Source organism: Carcharodon carcharias, chromosome 9 (genome assembly GCF_017639515.1).
Source record: "Carcharodon carcharias isolate sCarCar2 chromosome 9, sCarCar2.pri, whole genome shotgun sequence".
In the NCBI taxonomy this organism is placed as follows: domain Eukaryota; kingdom Metazoa; phylum Chordata; class Chondrichthyes; order Lamniformes; family Lamnidae; genus Carcharodon; species Carcharodon carcharias.
The window spans coordinates 67,396,855-67,418,973 of record NC_054475.1 but is presented as its reverse complement, the minus strand read 5'-3'; the positions used below and the strand labels follow the sequence as shown (position 1 = coordinate 67,418,973).

Sequence of the window (22,119 nt, the reverse complement as noted above, 5' to 3'; positions counted from 1 at the left end):
AGCTGAGAACACTGTGTAGCCTTAGGCGACAAAGACTTGGAGTGGGACATACGACCATACAAATTAGGAGCAGGAGTAGGCCACTCAGCCTCTCGAGCCTGCTCCACCATTCAATAAGATAATGGCTGATCTGACTGTAACCTCAACCCCACATTTCTTCCTACGTTTTACCCCCTTGGTAATCAAGAATCTAACTAGCACTGCCTTAAAAATATTCAAAGACTCTGCTTCCACTGCCTTTTGAGGAAGAGTCCAAAGACTCACAACCCTCTGAGAAAATGTTTTTCTTCATCTCTGTCTTAAATGAGTGACCCCTTATTTTTAAACAGTGACCCCTAGTTCTAGATTCTTCCACAAGAGGAAGCATCCTCTCCACATCCACTCTGTCAAGGCCCCTCAGGATTTTAAAGGTTTCGATCAAGTTGCTTCTTAGTCTTCTAAATTTCAGTGAATATAAGCCTAACCTGTCCAACCTTTCCTCATAAGACAACCTGCCCATTCCTGATATTAGTCTAGTAAACCTTCTCTGAATTGCTTCTAACACATTTACATCCTTCCTTAAATAAGGATACTAATACTGTACACTGTACTCCACATGTGGTCTCACCAGTGCCCTGCACAACTAAAACATAACCTCCCTACTTTTGCAATTAATTCCCCTCACAATAAACGATAACATTCTATTAGCTTTCCTAATTACTTGCTGTACCTGCATGCTAGCCTTTTGTGATTCATGCACGAGGACACAGATCCCTCTGAATCTCAGAGCTCTGCAATCTCTCACCATTTAGATAATTTAGAATTGAGTAGGAACTGTAAGCAGTACAGGAGGTTAACAGAGGATGGGAATGTAATGTAAATAGCTTAACAAAATAATGTAACAATTTTGAGATTGTATTTGGGGAATATGCACAGTAAAGGGTTAATGGTTATGTTAATGAGAAAATGATGTTAATGATGATGTAAACATGATGTCAGAGTCAGATGACCAAGAGGCTCCAAAAGAGGAAGACAGAACAGTCTGTGTCCAGAAAACAAAGTACTTACCATGAAGTCTTTGTAAATAGTTTTTAATAAATAGTTTCAATAAAAACCATATGCTGACTATCTCCAAGTCACTCAAAGTAAGTAAAACCTCATCAAACCAATAAGCTGGTGAAATGGGAGGACATATGGCAGATAAAATTTAATGCAGGGAAGCATGAAATCATTTTGGTTGCAGGCAATATAAAATAAAGGGCACAAATCTAAAGGGATGCAGGAACAGAGATACCTGGGGATATACGTACACAAATTGTTGAAGGTGGCAGGGCAGGTTGAGAAAGTGGTTAAACAGGCATACAGGATCCTAGGCTTTATAAACAAAGAAATAGAATACAACAGCAAGGAAAGAACCTTTAAATAACCTTCATTTGGCTTCAACTGGAGTAGTGTGTCCAATTCTGGGCACCACACTTTAGGGAGAATGTGAGAGCTTTACAGAGGGTGCAGAAAAGGTTTACGAGGGCAGTTACAGGGGCTTCAGTTACGTGTATAGATTAAAGAAACTGGGGTTGTTCTTCCTAGAGAAGAGTATCGAGAAGATTTGATAGAGGTAGTCAAATTCTTAATCTGAAACTTAGCCCCAATCTGTTAACACCTACTTCTAGTTTATCCAATGCAGGCAAGGAACCTGCGAGAGGAAGGAGGAAAGAAGAATTTAATAACATTACTGAGGCTGCATCCCTTAGATTTTAGCAACCTTCTGGATTGAATGGCTGCGGGCTGGCTCTACAAGGACTGGAGAAACCCAGCAGCAGAAGGGAAGGTTCCAGCAGCTGTGCTTTTTAGTGCACTACCTTTGGGCCAGAGGGAGCAGGAATTCTTCTCCCTGGTGCCCCAAGCGAACCTGCAACCATCAACTTCCCTCCCCCACAATCCATTGACACCCCACCCCACCCCCTCAGTCTCCCACTGTCTAGCACAGGCATTCCGTCCTGACAACCTTCAATCTAGCTGGTTGCCGAGGAACAGAGAAAAACAGAGAAAATAATAAGGTCTTGCCTTCGCTGTAATTCCAGGTTTCCCGACCACTACTTTCCTCTCTCCCCGCCAATCTGTAAATATCAGGCCCTATGTCTCTAGAAAATCTAAATTGTTGTTGATCTTTTCTATGGCTTTATCCACCCACATTCATACTTTCACGGAATTATGTAGAGGTTTAAACAAGAAGGGTTTTTTCAAAAAATAATTCAGTAGCATTACAATCAAGAACTCCCTGCTCTACATGTGCTACTTCTTACTGTGCTTCCTAATAACTAGCTATGCAAAATGATGGGGAATCAAAGAAAAAGATGAGACAACATTTGGTTATTCAAATAGCATGCAAAACCAAGCTGTTTGACAATTCCTCTCCTTTGGTTTATAAAAAAAAACTTGAGAATTTCTATTAACTTGTACCTCCTTTTCCCCTTCTCCTTCGTTCTTGAGTTCAACTATATAAACATGCATTTATATGGCACCATGTACAAAATAAATGTTAAGTGTGCTCTGCTCAGATTGTCATACCCAACATTTATGTCATCCATTTCCTCTTCCTGATCAGTCACTGCACTGGGTGCCGACCGTTTCCTTCCAAGTTGCATCGTGCCCTCCTCTATAAATACAAAAAATTCCATGAAAAAGGCAGTTTACACAGAAAGGCTAAAATTTTCACTCTAAAGCTGGTTGATGAAATCACATGACTTTATTTGTACATCAGGTTGAATATTTCACTCAAAACAAAGAAAGGTTAAATCTATAATTTAAATATTAAATCTCAGCAGATTAAGCTCTTGACTACTTATTTTCTACATAAAAATGCATTCCTTCTCTAATCACCTGAATAACAAACAAGGGTATGACCTTTTCTCTTAGCTACTGTAGCAATGCATTTAATTCCTTATCAACAGCTGTGTAGAGATTTTTAAATAAAGGAGGAAATGTGGACTTTTGTACTGCTGGCTGCAGTTTAAACACATCACAGGCACCAATAAATTCCATGTAATGTGCCACTCAAAATGTCTGAATAATTCCAGAGAACCATGGAAGTTTTACAGCATAGGAAGAGTTCATTCAACCCATCATGTTGTCCCTGCTTATCATGTAGACTGCTGGGTGACTCGTATCATAAAACCCTTGGTATTTTGTATTGTACTGATGCCAACATCTCTGCAAATTCTGGATCAGCACATCCTCTCGAAAGTGCTGGTTGCAGTTCTGTATGGCTCCTCCAAATTGACATTATTTAAGGGTGGAGTACAGACAACAAAGAGTGAAATTAGCCTGTGTGATAGCAGTTACGAGCATGTTAACATGAAATCAGTTTTTCTATTATTTTAATTAAGTAATTACAAATCTCACACAGATTTAAATCTGTGCAGTATTCCCTGGTTTCTAATTCTGTATTGTATTCCCCTTTTTCTATATCTCTGCAGAATTCCCCGTTTCTATATCTGAGCAATATTTCCCTTGTTTCTCTGTCCGTGCTGTATTCTCCTTGTTTCCATATCAGTGCAATAGCCTATTTGCCCAGGAAGGATTTTCAGTCATAAAGGGCATCATTGTGGAGCCCAATCATGTTTTAACTCCACACTTTTCAGCATAAGTCACTAAGAAGTGATCAGGAGTAGGATCCAGGGTTGATTTTATCATGCCTTGGAATTCAGATTTTTCTGTAGGGTCTTCACATTCAAACCGTCAACTCAACAACTACCAACTAATTCTGACCCTGAAGTGGGTCTGACACTGACTTGGTGGAGCAGCTCCATTTCAGTTCTTAATCATAATATATAGATAATACCCTGCAGACTTTGCTGATTGTTTTGCTTTGACTCCATGGCCTGGATTTTTGCTCCCAAGGCAATCGCCCAGAGTCAGGAAATTTTCCAACTCGCCAAAACCGCCCTGGGAGAAACTGCCCCTAGTGGCCGGATTTTCATTGTGGGGGGTGATGGGGGAGCAGCTGCGTGCTGCGTGACGCCCGCTGCCCCCGGAAACGGTTTAGAGGCAGCAACAGGGGGTGCCAAGGCAGGCTGGTTACAAAGCCAGCCTCAATGCTCTGGCTCCCAGTGGTAATAAAAGCTGTTCGGCCCTGTAGCCTTCATTCCTCACATCTCCTCAACCCCCTCCACCCACTCCCCATGCTCCATCCATGCCAACCCATGCCCCTCATACTCTCCATGCCAACTTATGCCCATCTACCCACCTACCACCTATTGCACTTACACCTGCCATGCCAACGCACTCAATATCCACCATTGACAGACCTCAGGAGCCATGTGGAGATTAAATAAAACAAAGTTCTAAGTATCCATTACAGACTTCAGTATATATATAAAAACATTCACTGATAAAAGCCCATACAATACATTTAAATCCCCTCAAGTACAGATGCCAGACCCTGTATCCGGGAAACTCGGGGCCAGGTGTGTACTGGGTATGGAAATTTTCCAGATTTTGGGTCCTGGGGTGGGGGGGATTAGGATAACTGAAGCCAAGCTTATTTCTCCACCAAGCTGGACCCAGCTGGGATGGGGAAAGGAAGGGATGGGGGGCGGACCAGACTGGCTTTCGCCATTAATCCTGGACCCAAGGAGCAGGGGATCAGCATGCCACGACCTAGACATGACAGACAGCAATGCCTGATGGGAACTGTAGTTTTAAAGTCCTTCTAGATTCTGAGACACCAGATAAGGGTTCTGGTACCTGTATTTAATTCCTTATATTAAAAAAAGTTGTATTCATAGCCCCACATCAAATAACCTTAATAACCTTTGGAAGCTGTCAATCAAGCTGTAAATTTACAATCCCCACTGTTAATAATAGGTTGTGAAAGCAGTCAAGCAGTAATGGTATTACAAGGACAGCCCCAAGGGTTTTGTTAACAAACAGCTACTGAAACTGCAAGCACTGAATCTTTTTCAACTCAGTGGTACAGCGGGCTGTTTTTTCTTTCAAAATTTCAAGGGCAGGGATTTAAATAACTTGACGACCTGGTGGTTCCACAGACCTTACATGCCTTTTATGAGAAGTCACATCTATTCTTAAAAGTCACATACTGTGGAAAACTGTCCTTGCTCCAGTGAAGATCTGTTTGAATCAACACTAAGTTCAAATGGCCCTGCTGTGTTCGGGTTTCACCCAGGTGTGAATCACATCCTGCCCCCTTTCCCCTACTGGTGAAAATAGGATCCGTCAGAAATGGAAGCAGGACTTCTGGATCTGGGGTCTGTTTTGGATAAGGTAAAGAGTCTTCACAACTCTGCGAAAATCCAGGCCTATAATCTGAAGACTATGGGCAGAATCATCCGGTCCCACTGGCGGTGGGTGTCATGGCAGCTGTGGTCAGATAATATGGGGAGAAGGCCTAAAATCAGATTTACACTGTCGTGAAACCAGTATGTGATCATCCGCTCCATCCATCAACAACAGGCTGCATTTCCCACCGCCACACATTGGGAACCTAATTTCAATACTTTAGCATCTCGTTATAAGCCCTGCTTGCTGGAATCATCCCCCCATGCTGGATCATCCGAGAACGTGGGCATGTAATTGTTTCACAACTGTACATAAGCAACGTGCCTGGCGAGCTGCACTTCACTTGGGACTTCAAAGTTTGTTTGCCTAACCATCAATGGCAGGCTTTGCAGGCAGCACCACATTGTTTTAGGGGGGCTCACAAGCAGGTCTCCACCTACCAGAGCAGCTGTAACGTAGGGGTAGCTTTTCAACAGCTGCAGGACTAGGGCTTGCTTGGGGAATGGGGGGAAGTGACCTCAGGCAAGGGAAGAAGCTGCAGGGCGATGGATGTACTGGGGAACTGGGTATACCAGGGTGTGTGTGGAGGCACATGTTGATCTGTGCATGTGGCCTCAAGATGGTGAGGACTGAGGAGGCAGTCTCCAGAGGAGATGAAGCTAGATGGAGATGTGAGGGTGAGAGAGAGTGAGTGGTAATGTCCCTTGAGTTGGCAGTGAGTGAGATGCCAGTGAATGTTTGATGGCCTTGTGAATGTGAGTTTAGAGAGATGAAATGGATGACTTACCCTGAAGGCGCGAATGAGATCATTTGATGGCCGACCTCTTGTGTGCAGCGTTGGCACTGACCACCTCTGCTACCGCCTCCCAAGATGGAGTGGTGAGGCAGGTAAGTTTCCTACGGCCAGAGCAGGGAGAGAGGAATTCACAGCTGGCCTCCAGGGCATCAAAAGACAACTTGGGGATGTGTCACTGAATCAGTGGGCTGCACACTTCTTGGCTTTTGGGGCCACATCTTCACCAAAGCAGTCCTGGGCTGGAAGCATTGAGAAACTGTGCGCACGGCTGCAATTTAAATATGGCGCCCTGTGTGAGGAAGCGGTGAGGTAACGGCATGCAGGTAAATCGGAGCCCGCCTGCCAGCCGGATGGCATGTCTTCTGTGGCTGCATAAGTGGTGAAGCGGGAAGGGGATGACATAGCGTGAAAACCCACCATTGCGGCCGGCAGGTAAAATGTCTTTTTTCAAGCCCGCTACCACATCTAATGTAAATGCAGGACGATTTCACCCCGCATTTCTGTAGGTCAAAATATCCAAACTATTTAGCTGAAATTTTGCAGTGACATCATTATGGTGTTCTGCACCTTTCAGCAATAGCTTCCCCACTTGTACTGTCAAAAATTGTCATAATCCAGATATTTTGTTGGAAATTTACAGAAATTATATCGAACAGTGGAAGGTCAGGGGTGAGCTCCAATCACATATGGGGTTTACCTGCTTAGTTTGGACCTTCATACATGGGCTATGACCAAAAACAACTTGGGACCACATCAAATTCTATAATTAACTTCAGCTAATTACTCTATATTCAATGTGTCATTAATATGAAATTTCCTAACTCCGTCTTTCAGCTATGTCCAGCCTATCTGTGAGTACTCAGGTGGAATAATTTTCACAATATAAATTTATTCATATGTATAACATGTATCTAGTGACACTTTGGACATTGCCATAAATGGAAACATAAAGACAATGAAAGTCAACAACCTAAGGTTAAACTCATTTTGATTTGGGATGTTTTGTTACTTTTAAAAATGCTATATAACTGTAAGCTTTTGTTGTTGCAGCTTCAAATAAATACCCTTTTCACTTGAAACTGCTACAAAAAGGCTTACTTACCATTTAGGAATACACCACCATCACTGGGCAGTGTCACAGACTACACATACAGAAACATTTGAGTTTGCAGGGCCACACAGCTGCTACATTACTGGAGATGTATAGATAAGGCATGCCTGTAAGGTTGTTATGCAGAACACATAAGAATTAGGAGCAGGAGTGGCCCACTCAGCACCTCGAGCCTGTTCCGCCATTCAATATCATGGCTGATCTGATTGTAACCTCAACCCCACATTCCTGCCTACCCCTAATAACCTTTCACCCCCTTGTTAAATCAAGAATCTATCTAGCCCAGCCTTATAAACATTCAAAGGCTGCTTCCACCACCTTTTGACGAAGAGCTCCAAAGACTCACAACACCCAGAGAAAAAAATTCTCATCTGTCTTAAATGAGTGACCCCTTATTTTTAATAGTGACCCCTTGTAGTTCTAGATTCTCCCACAAGAGGAAACATCCTCCCCACATCTACCCTGTCAAGACCCCTCAGGGTCTTAAAAGTTTCAATTAAGTCACCTCTTTCTCTAAATTCTGGCAGAAAAAAGCCTAACTTGTTTAGCCTTTCCTTATAAGACAACCTGCCCATTGCTGGTATTAGTCTAGTAAACCTTCTCTCAACTGTTTCCAATGCATTTACATCTTTCTTTAAATAAGGAGACCAATACTGTATGCAATACTCTAGATATGGTCTCACCAATGCCCTGTACAACTGAAACATAACCTCCCTACTTTTATAATCAATTCCCCTCACAATAAATGATAACATTCTATTAGTTTTCCTAATTATCTGCTTTACCTGCTTACTTTTTTTGTGATTCATGCATCAGGGTACCCAGATTCCTCTGAATCTCAGAGCTTCACAACCTCTCATTTAAATAAGCTTCCTTTTTATTCTTCCTGCCAAAATGAACAATTTCACATTTGCTCATATTATACTCCATTTTCCAGACCTTTGCCCACTCACTTAACCTATATACATCCCTCCAAAGCCTCTTTATATCCTCTTCACTATTTACATCCCTACCTATCTTTAAAGTAGCAAATTTAGCAATCATTCCTTCGGTTGCTTCATCCAATTCATTTATATAAACTGTAAAAAGTTGAGACCCCAGCACTGATCCCTGTGGCACACCACGCGTCACATCCTGCCAACCAGAAAAAGGCCCATTTATACCAACTATGTTTACTGTTAGCTAATTAATCTTTTATCCATGCCAATAAGTTACCCCTACACCATGAACTTTTATTTTCTTCAATAATCTTTGATGTGGCACTTTATCAAATGCATTCTGGAAATCTAAGTATAGTACATCCATCAGTTCCCCTTTATCCACAGCACTTTTAACTCCTTCAAAGGACACCAATAAATTAGTTAAACTTGATTTCCCCTTTACAAAACCATGTTGGCTGCCTGATAGCCTTGAATGCTCTGCAATAACACCTTTAATAATAGCTTCTAACATTTTCCCTATGACAGACGGCAGGCTAACTGGCCTATAGTTTCCTGCTTTCGGTCTCTCTCCCTTTTTGAATATTTGCTATTTTCCAATCCAATGGAACCTTCCCTGAATCTAGGGATTTTTGGAAAATTAAAACCAATGCATCAACTATCTCACTAACTACCTCTTTTAAGACCCTCGGGTGAAGTCCATCCGGACCTGGGGATTTGCCAGCCCGCAGCCCTGACAATTTGCTCAATACCACTTCCCTGATGATTGTAATTTCCTGAGTTCCTCCCTCCTTTCATTTCCTGATTTACAACAATTTCTAGGATGTTATTTGTGTCCTCTATAGTGAAGACCGAAGCAAAATACCTGTTTAATTCGAATGCCATCTCCCTACTTTCCATTATCAATTCCCCAGGTGCTGCAGGACCAATGCTCACTTTGTTGACTCTTTACTTATTTAAGTATCTATAAAACTAGCTAGCTTTCTCTCATACTCTAACTTTTCTCTCCTGATTAATCTTTTTGTCATTTTTGCTGTTCTTCATATTCTTTCCAATCTTCTGAACTGCCAGCCGTCCTTGTGTAATTATATGCTTTTTCTTTAAGTTTGATACTGTCTTTAACTTTTTTTAGATAACCATGGATGGTGGGCCCTCCCCTTGGAATTTTTCTCTCTCATTGGAATGTATATATTCTGTGTATTCTGAAATATCTCCTTAAATATCTGCTACTGAACTTCTATTGACCAATCCCTTAACCTCATTTGCCATTCACTTTAGCTAGCTCTTCTTTCATGCTTTCATAATTGCCCTTCCTTATGTTTAAAATACTAGTTTTGGACACACTCACTTCTCCCTCAAAATGAATGTAAAATTCAATCATATTATGATTGCTGTTACCTAGGGGTGTCTTCACTAGGAGGTTATGAATTAATTCGACCTCGTTGCTCAATACCAGGTCTTGTATAGCCTGCTCTCTGGTTGGCCCCAGAACATGCTCTTTTAAGAAACTATCATGAAAACATTCTACGAAATCATCTGCGCTACTTTTGCCCATCTGAATTTTCCAGTCTATATGTAGATTAAAATCCTCCATGATTAATGCTGTATAATGCTGTACCTTTCTGGCTAGCTCCCATTCTCTCTTCTTTTATACTCTGTCCTACTGTGTAGTTACAATAAAGAGGCCTGTACACCACTCCCACAAATGACTTCTTGCCTTTATCATTCATCATCTCAACCCAAACCGCTTCTACATCCTGGTTTCCCGAACTTAGGTCATCCCTCTCTAATGTGCTAACACCTCATTAACTAACAGAACCACTCCTCCACCTTTTCCTAACTTCCTATCCTTCCTAAGTGTCATGTACCCTTCAATATTCAGGTCCCAATCTATGTCATCCTGTAGCCATGGCTCTGTAATGTCTTTCTAGTCATATGTATTTATTTCTATTTGCGCTCTCAGTTCATCTGTTTTGTTTTGAATGCTACGTGCATTTAGATGCAGAGCCTTTAGTTTTGCCCTTTTATTATTTTTTTAGCGTCTAGACTTATCTGCTGATTTACTTTTATAATTGTGCTTTCCGTCTATCATTTCCCATATTAATACTGGTCTCTCCTGCCTTGTCTCTACTCTTTGGTTTACTACATCTTCCCAAATTTGATCCCTTACCCCTACTTTTCAGATTAAAACTCTCTCTACTTCCCTAGTTAGGCGGCTCACGAAGACACCAACCCGCAGCACAGTTCAAGTGTACAATGTCCCAACGGTATAGATCCCACTTACCCCAATACTGATGCCAGTGCCCCACAAACCGGAACCCACTTCTCCCACACCAGACCTGAGCCACATATTAATTTCTCTAATCTTATTTGCCCTATGCCAATTTGCACGTGGTTCAGGTAATAATCCAGAAGGTATTACCTTTGAGGTTCTGCTTCTTAATTTGGTGCCTAGCTCTCATACTGACTATGTCCTAAGTACCAAAATGGGCCACAACCACTGGATCCTCCCCCTCCCACTGCAAGTTCCTCTCCAGCCCTAAGCTGACGTCCTGAACCCTGGCACCGGGCAGGCAACAAAGCCATCTGGACTCTCGCTTTTTGCGACAGAAACAATGTCAATCCCCCTTACTAAATTGTCCCTAATATAACTATAGTCTTTATTGCTCCCCTACTTGGATGGCCTCCTGCACCATGGTGCCATGGTAAGTTTGCTCATCCACCCTGCAGCCCACACTTTCATCCAAACAAGCTGAGAGAACGTCAAATCTGTTGGACAATTGCAGAGGCTCACACTCTTGTAGTCTTGCTCCCTTTACCAACCTCACTCACAGTCACACCCTCCTCCCCTGGCCACTGATCAAATCAGAACAACCTATCCTAAAAAGATGTGTAAAATGTTAAGTCTGAAGGCACTGTATCTGAATGCACAGACTTTTAATAAAGTCGATGAATTAACAGCACAAATGATTGCAAACGGGTACAATATGATTGCGATTACAGAGGCATGGCTGCAGGGTGACCAAGGCTGGGAACTGAATATCCAAGGGTATTTGATATTTACGAAGGACAAAGGAAAAGCCGGTGGAGTGGCATTGTTGGTTAAGAATGAAATCAGAGAGGATATTGACTCAGAAAATCTAGATGTATAATCAGTCTGGGTGGAGCTCGGAAGCAACAAGGGGTTGAAAACATTAGTGGGAGTTATATATAGGCCAAACAGTAGTGGTAAGGTAGAGGACAGTATTAAACAGAAAATTAGCACTGCATGTAACAAGGGTGCAACAGTAATCATGGGTGACTTTAATATACATAAAGACTGGGCAAACCAAATTGGCAATAATACTGTGGCGGATGAATTCCTGGACTGTGTGCAAGATGGTTTTTTAGACTAGTATGTCAAGGAGCTGACTAGGGAAAAGGCTGTAGATTTGGTTATACGCAATGAGAAGGGGTTAATTAATAATCTTGTGTGGGGTCCTTAAGGGAACTGTGACAATTCCTTAGGTTGGAAAGTGAAGTAGTCCAATGCTAAACTAGGGTCCTAAATCTAAACAAAGGAAACTATAGAGGTATGAGGCATGAGTTGGGTAAGATAGATTGGGAAACTTCATTAAAAGGCATGACAGTAGATAGACAATGGCTAATATTTAAGGAATGAATGTATGCATTGCAACAGTTATACATTCCTTTCTGGTGCAAAAACACAACAGGAAAAGTAGCCCATCCATGGCTAACAGAGGAAATTAAGGGTAGTATTAGATCCAAAGAGGAGTCATATGAAGTTGCTAGAAAGAGTGGCAAGCCTGAGGATTGGGAGCAGTTTAGAATTCAGCAAAAGAGGACCAAGGGATTGACCAAGAGGGGAAAATAGAGTGTGAAAGTAAACTTGCAAGGAACATCAAAGCGGACTGTAAAAGCTTCTCTAAATATGTAAAAAGAAAAAGATTAGTGAAGACAAATGTAGGTCCCTTACAATCTGAAACAGGAGAATTTATAAAGGGAACAAGGAAATGGCAGAGCAATTAAACAATTACTTTAGTTCTGTCTTCACAGAGGAAGACACAGATAACTTCACAGAAATACTGGGGGAACCAAGGGTCTAGTAAGGAGGAATTGAAGGAAATTAGTATTACTAAAAAAAAAGTGCTGGAGACATTAATGGGCCTGAAAGCTGATAAATCTCCAAGCTTCAATAATCTACATCCCAGGGTACTAAAGGAGGCAAATGCACACGGGATACAGGGTAATTTGATAAGGTGGATTCAAAATTGACTTAGTTGTAGGAAACAGAGGGTGATAACAGAAGGCTGCTCTAGTGACTAGAAGCCAGTACCACAAGGATCTGTGCTGGGTCCCCTATTTGTCATCTATATAAACGACATAGATGACTGTGGGGATAGGATTAGTAGGTTTGTGGACGACACAAAGATTGGCCAAGTGGTTAATAATGAGATTGGGTCTCTTGGGCTACAGGAAGATATAAACGGGATGGTCAAATGGGCAGATAAGTGGCAGATGGAATTTAACCCTGAAAAAGTGAGAGTTGATGCATTTTGGTAGGGGTAATTTGAAAAGGAAGTATTCAATGAACGGCATGACACTAGGAAGTTCTGAGGAACAAAGGGACCTTGGTGTGTGGGTCCATAGATCTATGAAGGCAGAGGGGCATGTTAGTGGGGTGGTGAAAAAGGCATATGGGACACTTGCCTTTATCAATCGAGGCACAGACTGCAAAAATAGAGAGGTCATGTTGGAGTTATATAGAACCTTGGTGAGGTCACAGCCGGAGTACAGTGTGCAGTTCTGGTCACCATATTATAGGGAGGATGTGATTGCACCAGAGGGTGTGCACAGGAGATTCACCAGGATGTTGCCTGGGATGAAACATTTAAGTTATGAAGAGAGGTTGGATAGACTTGGGTTGTTTTCGTTGGAGCAGAGAAGACTGAGGGGTGACCTGATCGAGGTGTACAAGATTATGAGGGGCATGGACAGGGTGGATAGGGAGCAGTTGTTCCCCTTAGTTTAAGGGTCAGTCACGAGGGGACACAAGTTCAAGGTGAGGGGCAGGAGGTTTAGGGGGGATGTGAGGAAAAATCTTTTTACCCACAGGGTGGTGAAGGTCTGGATTGCACTGCCTGGGAGGGTGATGGAGGCGGGTTGCCTCACATCCTTTAAAAAGTACCTGTTTGAGCACTTGGCACGTCATAACATTCAAGGCTATGGGCCAAGCGCTGGTAAATAGGATTAGGTAGGTAGGTCAGGTGTTTCTCACTTGTCAGTGCTGACTCGATGGGCCGAAGGGCCTCTTCTGCAATGTGATTCTGTGAGGCAGTCGTGCAAATAGTGGATGCATTAGCTGTCATGTTCCAAAATTCTGTAGATTCTGGAACATTCCCGGCAGGTTGGAGGGTGGCAAATGTAGCCTCACTATTTAAAAAAGTAGGGAGGGAGAAAACAGGGAATTGCAAACCGGTTAGCCTAACATCAGTGGCAGGGAAAATGCTAGAGTCTATTATAAAGGATGTGACACTTAGAAAATGTCAACAGGATGAGACAAAAGGGGTAGGCGGTGGCATGGTGATATTGTCACTGATTAGTATTGCAAAGACCCAGGGTAATGCTCTAGGGACCCAGGTTCAAATTGCACCATGGCAGATGGTGAAATTTGAATTCAATAAAAAAAAAGTCTGATGACAACCATGAAACTATTGCCGATTGTTGTAAAAACCCATCTGGTTTAGGGAAGGAAATCTCCTCGCCTACATGTGACTCCAGACCCACAGCAATGTGGTTGACTCTTAACTGCCTTCTGAACAGGGGCAATTAGGGATGAGCAATAAATGCAGCGATTCCCACATCCTATGAACAAATTAAAAAAAAGTCAACATGGATTTACGAAAGGTAAATAGATAAGGGAGAACCGTATTTGGATCTTCAGAAAGCTTTTACTTAAGAGATTAGAGTGCAAAATTAAAGTACTTGGGATTGGGAGTAATATGGATTGAGAATTGGTTAGCAGACAAGAAACACACAGTAGGAATAAATGGGTCCTTTTCAAAATGGCAGGCGGTGACTAGTGGGGTACTGCAGGGATCAGTGCTTGGGCCCCAGCTATTCATAATATGTGTCAATGACTTAGATGAGGGAACCAAATGTAATATTTCCAAGTTTGCCGATGACACAAAACTAGGTGGGAATGACCGTGGTGAGGAGGATGTTAAGAGGCTTCAAGGCGATTTGGACGTTGAGTGAGTGGGTAAATACATGGCAGATGCAGTATAATGTGAATCAGTGTGAATTTATCCACTTTGGTAGGAAAAACAGAATGGCAGAATATTATTTAAATAGTGATAGATTGGGAAATGCTGATGTACAAAGGGACCCAGGTGTCCTTGTACACGAATCACTGAAAGCAAGCATGCAACTGCAGCAAGCAGTTAAGAAGTGGAAGGGTATGTTGGCCTACATTGTGAGTAGACTTGAGTACAGGAGCAAGGATGTCTTACTGCAGCTGTACAGGGCCTTGGTGAGACCATACCTGGGGCAGAATCTTGCTCGTCGCACAGGCTCGGCGGGCACAGTCTCAGCATTGCCTATGCGGGCAGGAGGGGGGAGTGCGACTGTGCTTTGATGTCAGGATGCTCGCCCGATGTCAACACGTTTCATTTTACGCTTGGGCGAGTCAGGCAGACGCCTGCCCTCCGAGCTAAAAATTTTGCCCTGGAGTAGTCTGTGCAGTTGTGGTCTCCTTACCTAAGAAAGGATATACTTGCCATGGAGGGAGTGCAGCAAAGGTTCATCAAACTGACTCCTGGGATGGTAGGATTGTTGTATAAGTGGAGATTGGGCCGAGTAGGCCCATATTCACTGGAGTTTAGAAGAATGAGAGGGGATTTCATTGAAATGTATAAAATTCTGACAGGGTTGGATGGAATGGACACAGGGATGATGTTTCCTCTGGTTGGGGGGTCTAGAGCAAGGGTTCACAATCTCAGGATATGGAGTAGGCCATTTAGGACTGAAATGAAGAGAAACCTCTTCACTCAGAGGGTGGTGAACCTGTGGAATTCTCTACCACAGATGGTTGCGGAGGCCAAGTCACTGAATGTATTTAAGAAGAGAATGGATAGATTTCTAGACTCTAAAGGCATCAAGGGGTAGCGGGAGAGGGTGGGAGCGTGGCATCGATATAGAGGATCAGCCATGATCACACTGAATGGTGGAGCTAGCTCGAGGGGCTGAATGACCTACTCCTGCTTCTATTTTTCTATGTTTCTAAGTGGTGTGACTGCCTCCTCGTATAAGGCATCCAGGCAACTTTCCCCCTCCCTGGTGTGTCGCAGATTCTGCAGCTCAGTCTTCAGCTCAACGAACCTGAGCCGAAGTTCCTCAAGCCACAAACGCTTACTGCAGATGTGTTTGCCCTGGATCACGTTACCAGGAGCTCCCACATGCTGCAGCCTTGACACACCACCTGTCCTGCCATCTTTAACATATTTTAAATAACTATGTAATTATAATAATCACTTATTTATGCTGCTTTCTTGCATATTTTATAAAATTTACCACCAATCTGTGTGCTATTCTAAATCTTAGGGATAGAATAGAACTTACCCACTTAGCAAAGACTCACCAAACAGCTTTCCCTGTAGTAGAGCAAGAACCAATTTCTATGGGATGAGAAAGATAGAAAAAGGAAATGAACACCTCCTTCCCCCAACTCCCCCTCTCACCAAACTCCAAGTCTTTACTTAGCTACACTCTATTTGCCAAGGCTGCACTAAAGATCCCTGAATGTATAGTAAACTGAACGGGGGCTATGGTAACCAGATTCAGCCAACTAGCTAATTAATTACTCAACTTCTACAACTGAGAGTGAGTTTACCCTGTCTAAACTGCAAGAAAGAAAGAACTTAGCCTGCTAACACAGTGCTTTCCAGTTACTGCTAATTACAGACCAGATTAGGTTTTAAGAGCAAAATTAAAGAACAAACTTAACACTTAAAACTCCCCCTCTCAGCAAACTCCAAGTCTTCACTCAATTAGTCGGCTGCACTCCGTTTGCCTGACCATTTATAAGTACAGTGAATATTATCCTTGAGACAAAAAGTAACTTCTGTCATGGAATCATTTGTGAATGCCACACAATACTCCAAACAAGATGATTCCTCAACTAAAAGCTGCTGCTTCACTTACTTCTACCTATCCTCAAGTTCCTGTACCACTGTGGGTGACAGACCATCAAGTTTTTCTTTTAAATTTAAAATTGTCTTATTTAAGGTAGTGATTTCCCACCATACTCACACCAATCTAATTCAGTCAATTATATCGAACACCTCAAATATTTGTCCCCGGACTAATCCTCGTCTGTGCAAATATGCATCTGGGTGAATTTTTGAGCATGAAAGTAATGAGCTGGGTAATGCAACACATGCCTACTTTGAATACCCAGTTTCAGCATCAAGTGTTTCCTACTTTGATATAGCAAAGCCAAATCCAGGGTAAAGTTCTTTACTTCTAACTTAGCTAACAGCCTTACAGTTTCAGAAGAATTCCTAATGCAAACCAACCTTGTTACCTCTTTGGTGTAACACTATCAATGTAGTCCACACAGGAATTGGCTCCAGGACACCAAAACTTGATTCACACTGGACTCTCTCAGCCAAAAGAAAGGCAATTGATTGTTGGAGGTTAATCAGTTGGTTACAAACAAATCTAGTTCTAAAGGTGCATTAACTCCACACTATGTACAGAGTATTCCTGGGGTTCCAAAGGTATGTGAAGTGTGACACATTGTTCAGTGGCTGATTGGGTACATAGAGAAAAGTATCTTACCACTGTCCCACCCAAGGGTCTGAGTACAGTGGAAGCTCAAACTGCTGTTATCATGTTTCTGGATACCAGTACTCAAACAGAATTCCAGGGTGTCCCAGCAGTCTTTCAATCCGTTATCCAGGAGATTGGCGGTGGCTTCACAGAACACAAACCTGCTGTACTCTCTCAGGGTGACAGCATTGCTGCAGCCACCTCTGCCAGTGTCCACCAGTGTCTTAGCTGTTGCCTGGCAATCAGCCAGCCAAGACTGCTGCAGCCCGCCTAGGTTGGCATTTTCTGAAGCAGGGCCCGTTTGGGGTCTACTGTCCAAGGTCATTTGCAAGTCAGTAACCTTCCACCATAAGATCATAAGAAATAGGAGCAGGAGTAGGCCATTCAGCCTCTCAAGCCTGCTCCATCATTCATTAAGATCATGGCTGATGTAATTGTGGCCTCAACTCCACTTTCATGCCTGTCCCCCATAACCTTTCACTCCCTTCGAGCTCAAAAATCTGTCCAAATCAGCCTTGAATATATGCAATGACGTCATCTCCACTGTTCTCTGGGGTAGAATTTTCCAAAGATCAAAGACCCTATGAGAAAAAATCTTCCTCATCAACAATGGGAGACTCCTTATTGTGAACCTATGCCCCCTAGTTCTAGATTTCCCCCACATCCTCTCAGCATCTACCCTGTCAAGCCCCCTCAGAATCCAGTTTCAAAACTCCAAGGAGTATAGGCTCAACCTTTCCTGATAAGAAACCACTTCATCCCAGAATCAGTCAAATGAACCTTTTCTGAGCTGTATCCAATGCAAAAAAATCCCTTCTTAAATAAGGTCAAAGCTGTGCACAGTACTCTAGCTGTGGTCTCTCTAACACCCTATACTATATAGTCGTAATAAGACTTCCCCACTCCCCCTTGCAATAAAGGCTAGCCTTCCATTTGTCTTCCTAATTACTTCCTGTAACTGCATGCTAACTTTTTGTGATTCGTGTATGAAGATACACAGATCCATCATCAATAAGAGCAGGGAGTTCTGGGGTCCTAGAACAACTTTCTAATGTTCTAGGACCTCAGATCTGCCTGCTCTCATTTAACATATGTCTTGGATCCATCTCACCCAACAGACCAGGTCTTAGTCTGGCATCTCATCACTGTAATTAGGGGGCAATTGTTAAGCTTGGGTTCTCTCTTCCACACAAAGCACCATTTAAGGGCACAGACTGATTATAGGACACCTGGTGTGCTTGTGGAAACTGCCCTTTTTGTGTTGGGAAATGTTGGAAAAAGTCCATACTATCACAGTCATGCTCATTGGCTGTAGGCAATGATGGATATTGTTGGGAGCGTGGAACAAATTGAAGCATGAATGTAATTAAAACATAATTTCTAAAATAACTTAACTATGTTTTACCTAGCTGTTCGGTCTCATAGCTGCTCCCCAACTTTTTTGCATTGTCTTCATTGAATTCATACAATGAATCATAGGTTGCTTTCTCTTTCTGGTTTTTAATAGGATTTCTTCGTCCTTTATTAGCCATATTTCAGTCAAACCTTAGAGCAAGTAAAAAGATACAACATATTTTTAACATATATCCAAAACAGAGGGGAACGGAAATCCAAAATACCAATGCACTCCTCAAAATTAGTTGCAAAAGTTAACTCATAATGATAGACAGCCAATTGGTCATTAGCTTTCCTTAGGTTTTGAGTTAAAACTCTATAACTAATTCAGACACTAGCTGAGGTATTAGAACTCAGGTCATGGTATTACACTGGATAGGTTGCACTCTGAAACAAATTGCAATATAAACTGCCATTTAATTTCTACAAATATATGTGAACTGACCCAGAGCATTGCAGAGAGCAGCATATATACAACTTATATATATGACATAATATATATATCATATATATATATAGGCACTTCAGAGAAGCATCATAAAACAAAATATGTCACTGAGCCACTTAAGGGGACATTAGGTCAGATGAACAAAAGCTTGGTCAAAGAAGTAAGTTTATAGGAGTGTCTTAAAGGGGGTAAGTGAGATAGAGAGGAGGAGAGGTTTAGGGAGCAAATTCCAGCGCTTAGGGCCAAAGTAACTGAGTGCATGATCACCAAAAATTGAGCAATTAAAATTAGGATGTTCAAGACACCAGAATTAGAGGAGGACAGATATCTTGAAGGTTTGTAGGTTTGGAAGAGATTAAAGAGGGGCGATGCGATTTGCGCGGGAACAGAGATAAGTGTTTTTAAAATCAATACGCTGCTTGACTAGGAGCCAATATAGGTCAGCAAGCACAGGGGTGATAAGAGAATGGGACTTGGTGCAATTGAAGACATGAGTAGCAGAGTTTTGGATGATTTTACTAAGAGTAGAATGTGGGAGATCAGCCAGCTGTGCACTGGAATAGTCAAGTCTAGAGGTATTGAAGACATGAATGACGGTGTCAGCAACAGATGAGCTGAGAGAGGAATGTTATGAAAGTGGATGAATTTGGATTAATCTCAATGAAGATCTTAATTTCAATGAAGAGTGCAGCGGCAGCACCACGCATACCTAAAAATGAGTTGTCAACCTGGTGAAGATACAACACAGGACTACTTGCGTATCAAACAGCAGAAGCAGCATGCAAAAGACAGAGCTACATGATCCCACAACCAAGGGATCAGATTTAAGCTTTGCAATCCTGCCACATCCAGTTGAGAATGGTGGTGGACAATTAAACAAACACCCCAATCCTCAATGATGAGAGAGCACAGCACATCAGTACAAAAGACAAGGCTGAAGCATGTGTAACCAACTTCAACCAGAAGTAGAGTGAATGATCCATCTTGACCTCCTTCTGAGGTCCCCAGCATCACAGATGTCTGTCTTCAGCCAAATTCGAGTCACTCCATGTGATATCAAGAAAGGGCTTAAGACACTGGATACTGCAAAGGCTATGGGTCCTGAGAACATTTAAGTAACAGTACTGAAGACTTGGGCTCTAGAACAGGCCACAAGCCTAGCCAAGCTGTTCCAAATACAGCTACAACACTGGCATCTACTCAGCAATATGGAAAATTGCCCAAGTATGTCCTGTCCACAAAAAAAGGACAGATGTAACCTGGCCAATTACTGCCCGGCTGGTCTACTATCGATCATCAGCAAAGTGCTGTCAACAGCGCGATCATGCAGCACTTACACAGCTCAGTTTGGATTCTGTCTGGGTCACTCAGCTCCTCACCTCATTACATTCTTGGTCCAAACAGGGAGGAAAGAGCTGAACTCAAAGGGTGAGGTAAGAATGACTGGCTGCTGTGAGGTGAGAGTGACCAGTTCCACAAATATCCCATCCTCAATGATGGAGGAGCCCAGAACATCAGTGCAAAAGATAAGGCTGAAGCATTTGCGATGCCTTCAGCCAGAAGTGCCGAGCGGATGATCCATGGCGGCCTCCTCTGGAGATCCCCAGCATCACAGATGCCAATGTTCAGCCAATTCGATTCACTCCACGTGATATCAAGAAATGCCTGAAGGCACTGGATACTGCAAAGGCTACAGGCTCTGACATTATTCTGGCAACAGCACCGAAGAATCATGCTCGAGAACTTTCCTCACCCTAGACAAGTTGTTCCAGTGCAGCTACATTACTGGCACCCACCCAGCAATGTGGAAAATAGCCCAGATGTGTCCTGCCCACAAAAAGCAGGACAAATCCAGCCGTGCCAATTACTGCCCAATGAGTCTACTCTCGATCATCTTGCCTGGCTGAGTGCAGCTCCAACGACACTGAAGAAGCTTGACACCATCCAGGACAAAGCAGCCTGCTTGGCACCACATCCACAAACATTCATTCCTTCTACCACCGAAGAACAGTGGCAGCAGTGTGTTCCATCTACAAGATGCAGTGCTGGAATTCACCATGGAAACATCACCTGGAAGTTCCTCTCCAACCCACACACCATCCTGATTTGGAATTATATCGCTGTTCCTTCACTGTCGCTGGATCAAAATCCTGGAACTCCCTTCCTAATATCACTGTGGATGTACCTACACCACATGGACTGCAGCGGTTCAAGAAGGCTGTTTACCACCACCTTCTCAAGGGCAATTAGGGATAAGCAATAAATGCCAATGCCCACATCCCATGAATGAACAAATCAAAAAAAATCTCAGAGCATTGGCAGGAAGGGCTGGCGTTGTTTGCTAGAGGACTGACGTTTCCAAAATCCTGGAATTCATTAACTAAAGGAAATTCTCAATAGAACCTTTCGATAAAGTGCCACTAAAATGCAATAAAGCCAACATGCGGATAGCTTTCTAATGGCAACAATCTCTTGTATCATTTTGGTTCATACCAAAATCAATAACTGTACCGTTATATGGTATCCACATTTCAGCTGCCTTTTTTTTCCTCACGTTAGCCTTAATCAGCAAGAGTGATGGTGATCAATATCTTATCCATCAGATGCTAGCTGTCTGCTGGATTTTCCTTTCCCCATTGACGTCGATAAGTTGTTCTATCTGGCAGCTCTCTATGAGAGTATAGAGGAATTTAAATGCGATCCCAAGTGGAGAACACAATCCTCCAGGCATTTAAATATGATTAATCAACTATTCTACTCCTGAAGTTTCTATGCTGACAACCTAGTTGTGAATGGGTCGCCTTGGCTCAGCTGACTCTCGACCAAATATAAAGATTCCAAGTTCAAGCACTTCTCAGAATCTCGAGTGCATAATCTAAGTGACACTCAAGTGGGGAAGGATTGTTGACAGCTGCTGTACTTTGGATGAGATTTTAATCAGAGGCCAGTCTACATGGTCCTGAAGATATGAAGATGCCCTTGTCTTATTTTTCTCCACAGGCCTGGTGGTAGTCTTCTTTGATCCACTAAAAACAGACTAACTCATGAATCACCTTATTTGTGGGATCATGTTATGTAAACTGTGGCTGTCACATTTGCTCATACATCAGTTACTGCACAGAATGAAAGAATGGTAACAGCACAAAAGGTGGTAATTAATCTCTTTGTGTCTGTGCCAGCTCTCTGAAACAGCAACACAGCTAGTCCCATGTAGCCTTGCAAATTCTTTCTCTTCAGATAATTATCCAATTCCATTTTGAAAGCCAAGGTTGAATCTACTTCCAACACATTGTCAGGCAATCAGATCATCTCGTGCTGTTTT

General features: G+C 42.6%; 1 protein-coding gene across 1 annotated transcript in view; it reads right to left on the bottom strand.

Annotated features, from left to right (window-relative positions):
- The window catches only part of sycp3 (synaptonemal complex protein 3), a 131,529-nt gene extending 111,282 nt beyond the window's left edge, over positions 1-20,247 (bottom strand). Inside the window, exons 1-3 of the mRNA XM_041195958.1 lie at positions 20,177-20,247; positions 18,360-18,499; positions 2,548-2,635 (exon numbers count right to left, since the gene is read on the bottom strand). Of these exons, the coding sequence (XP_041051892.1) occupies positions 2,548-2,635; positions 18,360-18,486 (215 nt within the window). The 5' untranslated portion in view covers positions 18,487-18,499; positions 20,177-20,247. The remainder of the gene's footprint in view (positions 1-2,547; positions 2,636-18,359; positions 18,500-20,176) is intronic.
- Between the last annotated feature and the right edge of the window lie 1,872 nt (positions 20,248-22,119).